Here is a 13,435-nt window from a genome sequence, read left to right on the forward strand (position 1 = left end):
TTGAAGATGCCCTAATCACCCCCATCTTTGACTAGAGAAAAAAATGAATAGGTCGTTTAACCCATGCAACTAAACAAACATATTTGATGTCCTACCAAATGTTTGCAGACTCCAAATGATAAGTGCCACATGTCAGGCGCGTGGCACTCCAGCCCTGACGTTTTTCGATAGCAATTCCAGTCCCGCAAGGATGGCAATTTTCGGTGACACTCGACAAGTTTTTGTCAAAAGATAAACTGAAGTACGAAGTTGTCATGCTTGCTAACTAAAGTTGTCATCCTCGCGTAACTAAACTTGCCATAAAAAAACGTCTGGAGTTGTCAAGTGCTCGTGCCTGACGTTCGACACTTATCAGGGTCCTTGCAGATAACCTTTTTTTTATAAAGGGTGGTTTTACTTACTCAAAATATAGCATCGAGGGATACAATTATAATTAGCTACACCTGGCGATGCACACAGCCAACACACACAAAGAAACACGGTAGCAAATAGCCAAGTCATATAAGACCAAAGCCACTCTAGAGAACATATTTGTTAAGGACTTTGTTTGATATGATAATAACAGTTGCCACTCTAGAGAACATATTTGTTAAGGAATTTGTTTAATATGATAATATGAGAGAGGAAGCACTCCAATATCTCTCTTCCTATTATATGTCCTTCTCCCGCTCTAACTTACTTAGTACTAACCTTAGGTGGAAACATAATGACTAAAGAAGCAAACTGGATAGGTGTTGAAATTAATTATTCTTTTTGTTTTTTATATATAAGCAAAATATAATAAATAATTACGGCTAAGCAAAATAGATAACACGGAACATAATAAAAGTGATACAAAACATATGGAGTTGAATACACCTCCTCGATAATGGCGACAGAAAAAGTCTTGATTGCTACAAGGATAAATGTTTCCGAAGTTTTTGAGGCATATATAAGCAAAGGTTGGACGAGAGGCGGACAGTGGAGCCCTGGTGAGCCCCGGCACCCTACTTCTAGGTGCCTAGAATGGGAGATGGCTCACCTGTTGACGATGTCCTAAACTAGAGGGTACTCATCACGTCGTCTCCCGAGTCCGTGTGTATCACGGTTTCCTCGAGGGCATAGCTTAGGGCTGGGCATGTCAAGGATAGCTTGTACATGCTACGGAACAATTGAAAAGTGAACTGAGTATGGAATAGCAATCAATATTCACCCTACCAAACACGCCCATATATGGTGGTCCAAGGTAGCGTGGAGCTCTCCTCCAAGGCTCCAACAAAGCCCTCCAGCAAAACTTCTCAGATTTACTTCCAATATATACCCGCAAAGAAAAAAAAGATTTACTTCCAATATAAAACTGCGTGGAGACGTTTTTTAAAACCCACAGGGGCGCGCGCCCACGCTCCCGTCGCTTGAACGAAACAAAAGCCAGCGTGCGTGCGCATTTGGGTCAGTGTACAAGTCAAACTTACGCATCTCAAGGCTCAATGCACACCCAGGATCGATGCTAGCTAAAAAGTCTTCTTCTTCTCCACGCCCCTAGACAAAGCAAGTCTTCTTCTCCACCGCACCCTGCCCACCTGCATACATACATACGGAGCACACATATACATCCATGGAGCTGGCGAGGACGAGAATGAAAGCGAGCCCGGTCCTCACGGCGCTGTTCGCGGCGGCGGTCGGGTTCTTCGTCGGCGTTTCTTTTCCTGTGGACATCACGCCAAAGGTAAGCAAAAAACGCCGATTCCGTATTGGCTAACTCTGAGCTGATTTGATCTGAACAAAACGTGTGTTGCCTTCTTTGGGACTGTTTGTGCAGCTTCAGTGTGGCCTCCTGCCTTGGAGCCGCGGCGGCGATCCCGCCAACTGCAGCTTCAGTCACAGCAGCACGCTGGGCAGACTGTGGGGGGCGCCGTTCAGGAACAGCAGCACTGGTGCCCCAAATGCCACCGGTTCAGCACCGGTACATTGAGTTTCTGAACTTTCTGAATGATCCAGTTTAACTTCGTCCCAGTTAACTAAATGGTTTCTTGATCAATGGTTTGTAGGTTGTAGAGGTTGCGGCAGCAAAGCCTGGAGGCTCAGAGAGGCGTCTGCCACCGGGGATCGTGGTCTCGGAGTCTGATCTTCACCTGCGCCGGCTCTGGGGATCCCCGAGAGAGGTACGACTTGCCTTGCATGTTCAGTTTCCTTCTCCGAACAAGCTAGCAGAGTCCGTTCTTCAATCTTGTCAGATTGGATCTTGTTTCATTTCATCTTGAATTCATGGTTTCATCATGCAATGTGCAGGACAGCGCTGCTGGGAAGTACCTCCTGGCGCTCGCCGTAGGGTACGCTGAGAGAGGCAATGTCAATGCAACTGTCCACAAGGTAATTAAGGGAAGAAGAACTAACAAGAGGTTCTTCAAGGTTTTGAGTGCTTCAGCTGCAAGCACTATTTTTCAGTGTTTCAGCTGTACAACCCCATGGTCATCAGTTGTCTGACTCTGACCATGACCATTGATGATGCAGTTCTCCAAGAACTTCGACATCGTGCTGTTCCACTACGATGGCCGCACGACAGAGTGGGACGAGGAGTTCCAGTGGTCGAAGAAGGTTGCCCACGTCAGTGCCAGGAAGCAGACCAAATGGTAACATCTAACTGTCCGTCCACTCGCCGCTCTGAATTCCACTCCGAAGTGCAGACAGGTGCACTGACGATCTTCAGACTTTTTTGCCTGAAAACAATAACAACAACGAAGGTGGTTCGCCAAGAGGTTCCTGCACCCGAGCGTGGTGGCGCCCTATGACTACGTGTTCGTGTGGGACGAGGACCTCGGCGTCGACAACTTCGCCGCGGAACCGTACGTCCCTCTAGCTGTATGCATGCTTTCCTCTGAGCTCTGAATTTATATTGTGGACGATGAAGAACAGGTAGGTTGTGGATGCATGGTTTCAGGTACCTTGACATCGTGAGGAGGCACGGGCTGGAGATCTCGCAGCCGGGGCTGGACACGACCAAGGGGTCGGCGCCGATGTACGACATCACCGCCAGGAAAACCGGCAGCGAGATGCACAAGTAAGCATGCCTTCCAAGATGATGCATAGTATAGTACGTTTCCAGGCAACATGGTAGCACAGTCTGAATTTGGGTTGTCTGCCACTGCAATGCCATGGATGAACAGGACAGATGCAGGGGGTGAGCATTGCTGGGACGTGCACAAGCGGCCGTGCAGCGGGTAGCTAACTTAACTGAATTCTTCACTCCGGTGCCGTCTTTGTTTGCGATTTCTCATTTTGAAACTGACGATTCAAGCATGGATGCAGGTTCGTCGAGATGATGGCGCCGGTCTTCTCGAGGGATGCGTGGAGATGCGTGTGGCACATGATCCAGGTGTGTCTGATTGGTGCACATGATTGAGATTTTTGGCTTGTATGATCTGAAAGGAAGGACGATGTGTTTGGCTGCAGAATGACCTTGTCCATGGATGGCCTATCGACTCCTATTTCTGGAGATGCGTCGATGTAAGCATATAAAATAAGTCCAATTATCGAGCAGCAGTATATGAAAATATATCATGTATGCATATAGGAGTACCTAACAACATTTTGATGTACATATTAATTTTTTTCTCATTTGAATCTGGCAGGATCCCGAAGAGCAGATTGGCGTCGTAGACGCGCAGTACGTGGTCCACCGTGCAGTCCCGACGCTCCAGGGCGAGGTGATTGTGCAGTTTTTCTTTTGTCAGTTTAAACTTTAAAGCTTCAATGTCAAAACCCGTTTGCTCTGTTTCTTATGCTCATTTTAATATCTCTTCTTCTTCTTCTTCTTCAGGGCGACAAAGAAAAGCCAGGGGGCCGTTTCGAGGTACCTCTATTATTTTTGCATCTCTATATAATATGCAAACTATCAATACTAGTCTTAGTTAACATATATATGATGTGTTAGTGAAGAGGGTTATTGTTGTGTTTAATAACGTCATATTTGTAGCTTTAGCTTGAGATTGAAGGTCTTTTCCTGCTTTTATATTAAATGACTAAGCATATGCTACTACTTTCAACCGTACCTTCAAAATAATTGTGTTTGTCGCTTATGATAGGTAAGAGCGCGTCAATTTGAGGAGCTGGAGGCCTTTAACTCTAGGTTTGCCAATGCGGACAAGGAGCTCGCCAACAGATCGTCGTCAACACTGAATTAGTTTACATAATTGATTGCAAGAGGATAAACCCTAGTTTCTATCAATGGATTCTCGATTTTAAACCAGCCAGGCTAATTCCACACAGCTACAGCATCTGGACACTACTGAACAAAGCCCATTTCGAAGCTGAATTATAGGCCAGATAGACTAATGTTAATTGGGCCAAGCTTGGCCTTTTTCAACATTTTTCACTCGATTTTTTTTAGAAAATGGAACACATACTAATTTTCAGAAAAACTCAGGAATATAATCTATTTATTTCCACACAGGAAATATATTGCAGCTGTTATTAAACACTTGCTCCGTGTTCAGCTACAACCGACTGTAACTCTCATAAAAGCAACTCCCTTTAACCTCTAGACTCTAGTGATTCCTCTACTGTAACAAATAGCAATTTTAACCACCAGAGTAACACACAATCCATCATTATATAGTAAAAACAAGAATCTCAAGCTGATAAAAAAGTACTGAAACCTGGGTACGAAAACAGAAGCATAAGTAACAAGATGACAAGCAGCAGCAAAATCATGGTGTTTCTGGTTGCAGCAAGAGCAGAGGTCTCACCAACTTTTTCCTCCATCCCCTTATTTGTTTCCATGGAATTGATTTGCACGGGGGTCATCATAGCCGCCCATATGCGTACGCCCGCACGTTATAGCAGCGAGCATTATTGTTATGGTGGCAATAACTAAGGGTGCATGAGAGCTGGCGAGAAATGTACTCCCTCCGTTCCTAAATATTTGTCTTTCTAGACATTTCAAATGACTACTACATACGGATGTATGTAGACATATTTTAGAGTGTAGATTCACTCATTTTGCTCCGTATGTAGTCACTTGTTGAAATGCCTAGAAAGACAAGTATTTAGGAACGGAGGGAGTAGCAGTTAGCAATTGGCAGCCAAGGGGCAGTAGTACCATACATATGCATAATGGCAAGGGCATGGTGACAGAGTAATTGGGCAGCCGACATTGTAGGTTGAGTGACCCCCCACAGCCTATGTGGGCACTTGTGTGATTATCCTTCTAATTTTGCTGACCCATAATAAATGTTCCTTTTTTATTCAAGCAATTTCATGTCAAAAATGAGCAGGTGCACGCCTCAATTATTGTAGCATGGGTAGCACTGACAACTACCAAGTGTGCACCAAAAATGGGGCCAGACTACCTCTTAGGCTCTTACTGTCTGTTAGACGCTGACGATTCCACGAGCAACCACCACTGCATAAGTAGCCTCTGAAAGTGCCTCCCCACCAAACAGGATGAAGTTGTCTGCTTAGACTGAATTAGTGAGAGTCAACAACTTACCCGATTCGGCCGTCCTTACCAAATGCTGGGTACCATCCTCCTAACACCAACAAAAATACATTAGTCGTCCTACAAAGCTAAATAAAGCTAAGCATCAACGACGACTACACTAATTAAAGGTGCAGCAGCCAAATATCTCGTTACTACTTGTGGTAAAACTGGGGGGGTGCAGATAAGCAGTGAAGTTCAGTGCATAATAGTGGCCAACAATCTCCCGAGACTTTGTTTGGTATGACATCCAATTCATGTCAGCTCTAGAAGGCAGTGATGTAATGGATAATTAAGAGTATGATGACCTGAATGTTATCATAAGGAGATATAAACCATGTACCTATACCGTGACCAGAAAGTTACTGGTTTTCCTTCCCCTTTCATCAACAGTAGAAAATTAGACAACTTGTCAAACCAGTGGACATAACATATGACCCCTCTGCAAAACCTAAACCACGGCGTATGCGTAATCTTAGTTTTCTGGGAAAGATTGCTACGGATCAGCAATTTTTTAATTACTCCACTTCATGTCTATCTCATGACATGATAAACATGACCGAGGCAAAGAAGAAAAGTATGTTGCTGCACACGAAAACAAAATTGACTTGCCTGGAAGCAGATAGGGCAGATGATGTATACCTGAAAGGCGTGTTGTTTTCCTGGAGTGACACGTGTGGAACCATCAAAGCCAACTACCCACAGGGTACAGGTAGGCGGTTTCAATACGCTACGGCCCGGAGTCATATGCTTGGAAAGACCAGGCCGTTGTTTACCACTTGTGTATATCCGATTCCAGTCCAGTACAGGAGAGTGATCCAGTCAAGACCTCACTTCCATTAAGATATGGATCAGCAAGATCATTCTCCAGAATCTACAGAATTTGTTTTGCAGATCTGCCTGCTAATCACTCATTGTATGAATCTCGACCCTAATAGCGATTCACGTGCCTTTTGCTTCTGTCCCCAGAAATAATAGAACAGCAACCTACAGGAAAAGAGCATCAAACTTGCATCTCCAAGCAAGCACTAAAAGTGGTATAGTTAGCGTTAATCATGGTAGATGCTGTCCCCATTCTGAGCCAAGGGGATGGGCCAAACTGGGAGTTATCCTGAAAGAAAATACTAAATATTTCCCCACTATCACACAAGTCAAGCGTACCTGTAGGGAAGAAGTTAGTGGTAAGTAGGGGACCCTCAGGACCAGAGATGCCAGGTAATAGCCTGGTAAGTGAGCAGGATGGCACTCTCTGACAGAAGAATAACAGACTGCAGAGCACCTGGTTTGTTGCAGGCAAATAATGTAAGGCTCTCTGTGGGCTCTGCTCCTCTTCTCTCTCCCCTTCAGCCTTCTTCCTATAAATACAAAGGCATGTACGGGGCGAAGTATCAGGTAAACACACACAAACACACAAGGCGCACGGTTGCGAAACAAGGGAATTATTTAGAAGCAGGAAGGAACACCTGAAGCCATGTGTATCGCTGCATGGATTTGGCAGGCTCACCCACAGCATCAGCTCCTGCTTCTGCTCAACAGAGATGAGTTCCATAGCAGGTACAGGATTGTTCATTTGGTATCACTGATCCTTACGGTATCCCAATCTGAAAGTAACATCTCAGCATTGTGAGCTTTTGTTTTGGAGTTTGGCCCTTCCCTCCTGAATTACATGCTCCCAGATGACAGCCCCATGAATCACAAACCGTATTTCATGCAAACATTCAGATCCTAATGCTACTGCTCACTTCCTTCACTCGGCCACATCGGAAATTCTAGTTGCAGAATAACAATGTTATATGTTCATCAGCTGTTCTTCATGAATTGCAGGCCTACAAAGGCAGTAGGATGGTGGGGGGAGGGCTCAATGAAGATTCTTGGCGGCAGGGATGTGCTTGGTGGAGGAACATGGATGGGGAGCACCAAGGATGGCAGACTTGCCTTCCTGACCAATGTGCTCGAGCCTGATGCGATGCCTGGCGCACGCACTAGGGGAGACCTGCCCCTCAGGTTCCTGCAGGTAAATCAAAACTCAAGTTGGTGGTTGTCAATGTAGGAGATATGCACATGATAAGAAAGATATGTTTCATTTGTACAAACAGAGTTGGTGTTTTGTACTATGCTTTCCTTCAGAATCTTTTTTATGTGCTGAAAGTCGCTATCTGTCTAGTGTTTATTCCATTCTTCTGAGTTCTGATGGTGATTGGTACAGAGATTGCTTACATCAAGACAAAGACATAAAATCCCATTTTTAGAAACTAAAACTTTACCTTTTAAAATATTTTTAGTTGCTACTATTACAATGGTTAAACTGCTGCCGTCCTTCAAAAAATAAGCATTCATAGGATAATTCATGAATTCATGGTTTTACAGTTTAAAACATGCATATGATGTGCGCTAAGGGTGAGCACAATCAGCATCGAATCATCTTGCTCCAAACATAAGCATGAACCGCAGATCTGTATTGTGCAGGGCAACAAGAGCCCACTGGAGGTTGCAACTGAAGTCGCAAAAGAAGCTGATGAGTACAATGGCTTCAACCTTATACTAGCTGATCTAACCAGGAATGTCATGGTTTATGTGTCAAACCGGCCAAAGGGGCAGCCTGCGACGATTCAGCTCGTCTCACCAGGACTCCATGTGTTGTCCAATGCAAGGCTAGACAGCCCTTGGCAGAAGGTAACAGAACTACTCCATGTCCAATAGCTAGAATGGCCAATGAGGTGTCCTTTGTTGATTTTACTTGTACTGCACTAAGAATCCTAAAGGAGAATTTTGAGCTGGAAAAGATGTGAGAAAGCAACATGAAAGCCTTTCAAGTACTTCCCTAGTTATACAGGGCAGTGCATTTAACTTAATTAATAGCACTGCATGTACAAGCAGCAAGACAGGAGTAGACAGCACATGATTGCAAGCCACTCTGTCTTAGGGACCATTCAGTATACTATAATGTGCCAAGGAACACAGTGCAGACAATTTTTCATCATTGCCTATATTGCTTGTAGGCAATTCGCCTTGGTAAAAACTTCAGGGAGTTTATAAGGAAGCATGGTGATGATGAAGTTGAAGCGAAGGATATAGCTGACAGACTAATGACTGACACCACGAGGGCTGATAAAGATAGGCTGCCAAACACCGGTTGTGATCCCAACTGGGAGCACGGTCTGAGCTCCATCTTCATCGAGGTGCAAACTGACGAAGTGAGCATAAAATCTTTGACTTGATTGCAGTTTACAAGTACATTCAGAGTTGAATTATCTTTAAAATTATGCCTATTAACCACTAAAATAGCACGTAGATGTTCTAGTACAGAACCCTATATCGATACTGCAATGCTATATTTACTTACATTTTTTCACATGTTTCTGTTTTGCAAAGGGGCTCTATGGGACAAGGAGCACAGCAGTTCTTTCAGTGAACTATGATGGAGAAGCTAGCTTATATGAGAAGTACCTCGAGAGTGGTATATGGAAGAACCACACAGTGCATTACCAGATAGAATTGCCAATGCGCACCTAAAGGCGGGAGCCTCAAATAGGAAGAAAGAATGAATAGCTACCATTGTGCATGCTGTTATTTCCACAGTTGCGCTTTAAGATCACATAATGATCTCTAATTATGGCGATTAAATTATTTACTGTATGCGGATCTATCCATTCAGAGACAGCTCAAGTCAAATTGTTGAATACATATAACAACAACAACAAAGCCTTTAGTCCCAAACAAGTTGGGGTAGGCTAGAGGTGAAACCCATAAGATCTCGCAACCAACTCATGGCTCTGGCACATGGATAGCAAGCTTCCACGCACCCCTGTCCATAGCTAGCTCTTTGTCGATACTCCAATCCTTCAGGTCTCTCTTAACGGACTCCTCCCATGTCAAAATCGGTCGACCCCGCCCTCTCTTGACATTCTCCGCACGCTTTAGCCGTCCGCTATGCACTGGAGCTTCTGGAGGCCTGCGCTGAATATGCCCAAACCATCTCAAACGATGTTGGACAAGCTTCTCCTCAATTGGTGCTACCCCAACTTTATCTCGTATATCATCATTCCGGACTCGATCCTTCCTCGTGTGGCCACACATCCATCTCAACATACGCATCTCCGCCACACCTAACTGTTGAACATGATAATAATATGATATAATATGTGTATTTACAGACTTCATGTTGCCACCTCTGTCTATGATCATACATGCTTCACAGACATTGTACCTTCAGTTCTTCAATACAGTAGATATCGACTCTGATGCTTACTAAATGTATACTTAAGGCCTGAATGTGTTCAAGTACTAAACACTGAAAGTATATAAGTAAAAATGTCTGCAAATATTTGAAGAAAATGTATCTAGTGTACCTCTTTTCTTCAATAGGCTGGAGTGCGGTGGTCATTCAGAGGTTTCTAAAGGCACAGAAAATGCCAGTCCAGAGTTCTGCAGTCAGAAACAGTTGTATGGATATATGTATGCACCATTCATAGAAATCTTTCCAAAATGCACACCAATAGGAGTACAGAGAAATATTTAGCTTTATTGTCAGAATATCAGTTTGTATACAAGTAAGCTAGAAAGAACTGTGAAGCCTAGTATTACACCCCAATAGTTGAAAACTACTCTTTCTCGTGTGTGATCCTGTTCTTCCTTATTTGCTTCTTCTCTGGATGGTTCACATCGCTGCTCACGGCACTGCTGGGCTATCCACCTAGTAATTGTTCTCTCATGAACAACCAGTTGTTCTAAACAGTCTGGGGAGCTCAGTTCACAAATACTGCTGGAGACTGTCAGAACCAACAATGTCTTGGCCACACTGCCAGAGGCTCGGAGTGCACACAGAAGGTCAGACCACAACATTAGGCGGCCACACCTACCGCCGAACTCCACTCCTTCTGGAACTACAACCACAGCAAACTCTGAGTGGACGAGTGCTGGGTGATGACGGTAAGCTACAAAATCTGCGCCATACTGCAAACCTGACCGCACCACCCAGTTCTTCGATCTGAGATGTGAGTATGCCTTGTACATCTCAGGAAATGACTCTGATGCGGAGCATAAGTGATCCCACAGCTCCCCTTCACTCAACAGCTTCTTGCTCTCCGACACTGAGATGCACTTCAAACCATGGTAAAGATAGAAGACCTCCTCAGCCCCCAGCTGGAACCACGGTTTCTCTGCTTCGGCAGTATCCAGCACGCGGCCAAAGGCAGCACGGTTAAGAAGTAAAGCTTGCTGCAGATTCACACCGAGGGTCGCATCCCTGCCCCGACTAGATAAAGTTGCCACAAGTTTCGAGCCTTTCAGCGAGGACTGGAGCTCAGCAACAATGCTTGACATGGGGTGAGCTGCTGCCAGAGCTGCAAAGTCCTTGCCGTCTTTGCCCTTCTTCCATCTTGGACCCGCCATGTCCATAAGCTGAGAACAGAAACAATACAGTGTCAGCTACAGTAGCCAAGTAACGACAGATGAAGCAGAAGCACGTCGATTGTTAACTTGTACTCTATCCGGTTCACGAGTACTCAAATTTCTTGCCATTGATTTGGCCTCATGGTTCGTGCTCCACAAGCGGCGGCCGGCTCTCAAGGGATGAACTCCCGTGCAAGGCCAGCTAACATTGCGGTGGGCAGTACAGCTCAAATTGCAGAGAGTAAAATATATCTGGATATACTGAATTACTGATAGTGTAACCGAGTCTGAAAAGTTAGCTTCGTTTGACATCTGAACTTCCATTTTTAGGTTGTTGGGAGGGCGAAAACAGCCGGTGATTATCGGATTATTGGCATTGACACTGATAGCAATGAGTTAGATTTTTTTTAGGGAAATCAATGAGTTTGATTTGCTATGATTATAGTTCCTGTAGTTCTTTTCATTGCACATTCCAAGCATAGAAACTAGTAGCATGTTGTAAAAAAAAATATCCGGTTTAAGCCGCATGATTTCTTTTGTACAAATACTGAAGAAAGCAACCCACATTGACCACTTCTGCAGCCATGTGAGTGGAACTAGGTAAGGAGAGAGCAGCAAAGAAAGGGAAGTGAGGAACGGACCCAGCAAGAGACGCCGTCGAGGTCGCGGGGGCCGAGCCAGGGAGGGCGCCCGAGCAAGGGCTGTCGAGGTCGCCGCGCCTTCGTCGGGGGCGTGGTCGAGCGGGCGGCGGCGAGCGGACTTGCAGGCGACAGGCGGCGCGGGGGCGAGCAGAAGACTCGGCGGGGCGAGCGGGGACGCGGGCGGGAGGACAGGCGGAGGTCGATGGGAAGCAGCGCCGCCGCCGGCTGATTCGGGAGGCGGAAGAGGAGGAAGGAGAGATGCGTACGTGGTGATAGGGTTAGAACAAAAGGGTATATCTGTCTTTTTTAGGGAGAAAAGGGTATATGTTGTAATTCGGTATTAAAGAGTTTTTTTTTAAAGAAGGTAATAAAGAGTTGAGTGCTGTGTTGGCACTTTGCTACTCCCTATAGTTTTAGATACATCTCTTTTTATCCATTTTAATGACAAGTATTTGTGGACGGAGGGAGTATTTATTAAAGTGGTATTTTGGCATGAGAAAGAGTGAAGTAGAATCCTACTTTTTTTCATTTTGGTTTCTACTAGGGGTATTTTCACAAACAATATAGAAACGAGTATATTAGATTGTTGCAGGTCTGGCGAGGGAAATACAACACACTTATTGTGTGGTGTAGCGAATGAACTAGGGGGCAGAGAGGAAGCAGCAGCAGGCGTCAAGAGAGGAGGCGAATGTGTGCAAGGGCGAGGGGAAAGATTGAGCCCTCGAGGGGTGACGGTCCGAGTACGGGACGGGGCAGTGGTAGTCATGCAACACTCTAGGCGGTCCGGGCGTTGGCATTGCTCTCTCCTCTTGCTTTGTGGTAGCTTTCGATAGTGGGGTCCATGTGGTTTAGGAGAGGGGCATGTGAGGTTCTCGCTGGAGTTTTTTTTTCCAATCCATTTTGTGAAATCGAAAGATATGAACTGGCAGCTTTGTACGGTGCGGATAACCGGGTCGAACGAGAGAAAGTCAGAAAGAAATGTACGCAAACCCATTTATGGCAACCTCACGCATCGCGCCAAACTGGCATATATAGCCCACCCATGGCACCGACAGGCTAGCACGCGTACACATAGCCGAATGAGCCATCATATATACCCGGCCAATCCAACACAATGTCGATAGGCGGTCCGACCACGCCATCATGTGCGGACACCAAACGCGGGCACGACCAAAACCAGCGCATAACGGTGGCCCCGGCGGGTCGCCCGGGTGTGCGCAATTCTGGTAGATCAGACTACGCAGAGAGCACCCGAGAGACCCCCACAGCACACCATCGACAAAAACGAACTACATGGAGGGTACTCGCTCCTTCGAAGAGCCCTAGGAGGCGGGCACTCTAGTATCCTTTATAGGAGTAACATGTTGCATTGTTTTTCTTATTATTTTTCCCACGAGGTTTAAAGGAGTTTTAGCAACATATTTATACTATTCTCCTCATATTTTTCCCACGGAATTTTTGAAAAGAGACTTTAAAGACTATACAAGGTTTTCTCAAGATGAATGGCAAATGTACAAGAAAACTTTAATGGTAGATTATTCAAGAAGCAGTGATGTACTAGGAGTGTTAGGATTAGTTTAGCACGTGTTGAATTGTTAATTATCACGTACTCCTTCTGTAAACTAGAACGCTCTTATATTAATTTACATAAGGAGTACTAATTAGTGAACCGTCATTAGGAACTATTGTGTCCATCACCGCACCTTTTGTGTACGGATGCAACCTTTACTTTTTTCTCTATTTTTCTATAATCGATGCCCCTTAGAGAGGGCTTTATCATATATTCCATCGATGTCAAAATATAAGACGTTTGTCCAGAGAAAAATGTCATATATTTTGGTACGCAAGTTGTACTACCTTCGTTCTAAGATAAGTGTCTCAATCTTAATATAATTTTGTTAGCAAAATTAAGATACTTATTGTGAAACAGAAAAAGTATAAATTTATA

General features: G+C 44.9%; 3 protein-coding genes and 1 long non-coding RNA gene across 4 annotated transcripts; 3 read left to right on the forward strand and 1 right to left on the reverse strand.

Annotated features, from left to right (window-relative positions):
- The first annotated feature begins 1,460 nt into the window (after window positions 1–1,460).
- LOC123160544 (uncharacterized) lies at window positions 1,461–4,229 on the forward strand. Its single transcript, XM_044578350.1, has 13 exons — window positions 1,461–1,705; window positions 1,799–1,942; window positions 2,028–2,141; window positions 2,269–2,349; window positions 2,491–2,609; window positions 2,721–2,822; window positions 2,918–3,037; window positions 3,144–3,197; window positions 3,286–3,352; window positions 3,430–3,483; window positions 3,609–3,683; window positions 3,797–3,829; window positions 4,062–4,229. The coding sequence occupies exons 1-13, from the start codon at window positions 1,595–1,597 to the stop codon at window positions 4,158–4,160; spliced, it is 1,173 nt and encodes a 390-aa protein (XP_044434285.1). The 5' UTR covers window positions 1,461–1,594; the 3' UTR covers window positions 4,161–4,229.
- A 2,578-nt stretch (window positions 4,230–6,807) lies between these two features.
- Window positions 6,808–9,082, forward strand: LOC123159711 (transport and Golgi organization 2 homolog). Its single transcript, XM_044577527.1, has 5 exons — window positions 6,808–7,009; window positions 7,280–7,469; window positions 7,922–8,128; window positions 8,455–8,649; window positions 8,828–9,082. The coding sequence occupies exons 1-5, from the start codon at window positions 6,927–6,929 to the stop codon at window positions 8,966–8,968; spliced, it is 816 nt and encodes a 271-aa protein (XP_044433462.1). The 5' UTR covers window positions 6,808–6,926; the 3' UTR covers window positions 8,969–9,082.
- Window positions 9,083–9,957: 875 nt separating this feature from the next.
- Window positions 9,958–11,763, reverse strand: LOC123159710 (probable tRNA-splicing endonuclease subunit Sen2). The gene is made up of 2 exons (XM_044577526.1): window positions 11,488–11,763; window positions 9,958–10,855 (listed from the first exon to the last, which is right to left on the reverse strand). The coding sequence occupies exon 2, from the start codon at window positions 10,850–10,852 to the stop codon at window positions 9,983–9,985; it is 870 nt and encodes a 289-aa protein (XP_044433461.1). The 5' UTR covers window positions 10,853–10,855; window positions 11,488–11,763; the 3' UTR covers window positions 9,958–9,982.
- On the forward strand, window positions 10,244–11,888 carry LOC123159712 (uncharacterized). Its single transcript, XR_006479855.1, has 2 exons — window positions 10,244–10,384; window positions 10,474–11,888. It is a non-coding gene; the product is annotated as an uncharacterized lncRNA (long non-coding RNA).
- The last annotated feature ends 1,547 nt before the right edge of the window (window positions 11,889–13,435 follow it).

Source organism: Triticum aestivum, chromosome 7B, assembly GCF_018294505.1.
Source record: "Triticum aestivum cultivar Chinese Spring chromosome 7B, IWGSC CS RefSeq v2.1, whole genome shotgun sequence".
NCBI classification, from domain to species: domain Eukaryota; kingdom Viridiplantae; phylum Streptophyta; class Magnoliopsida; order Poales; family Poaceae; genus Triticum; species Triticum aestivum.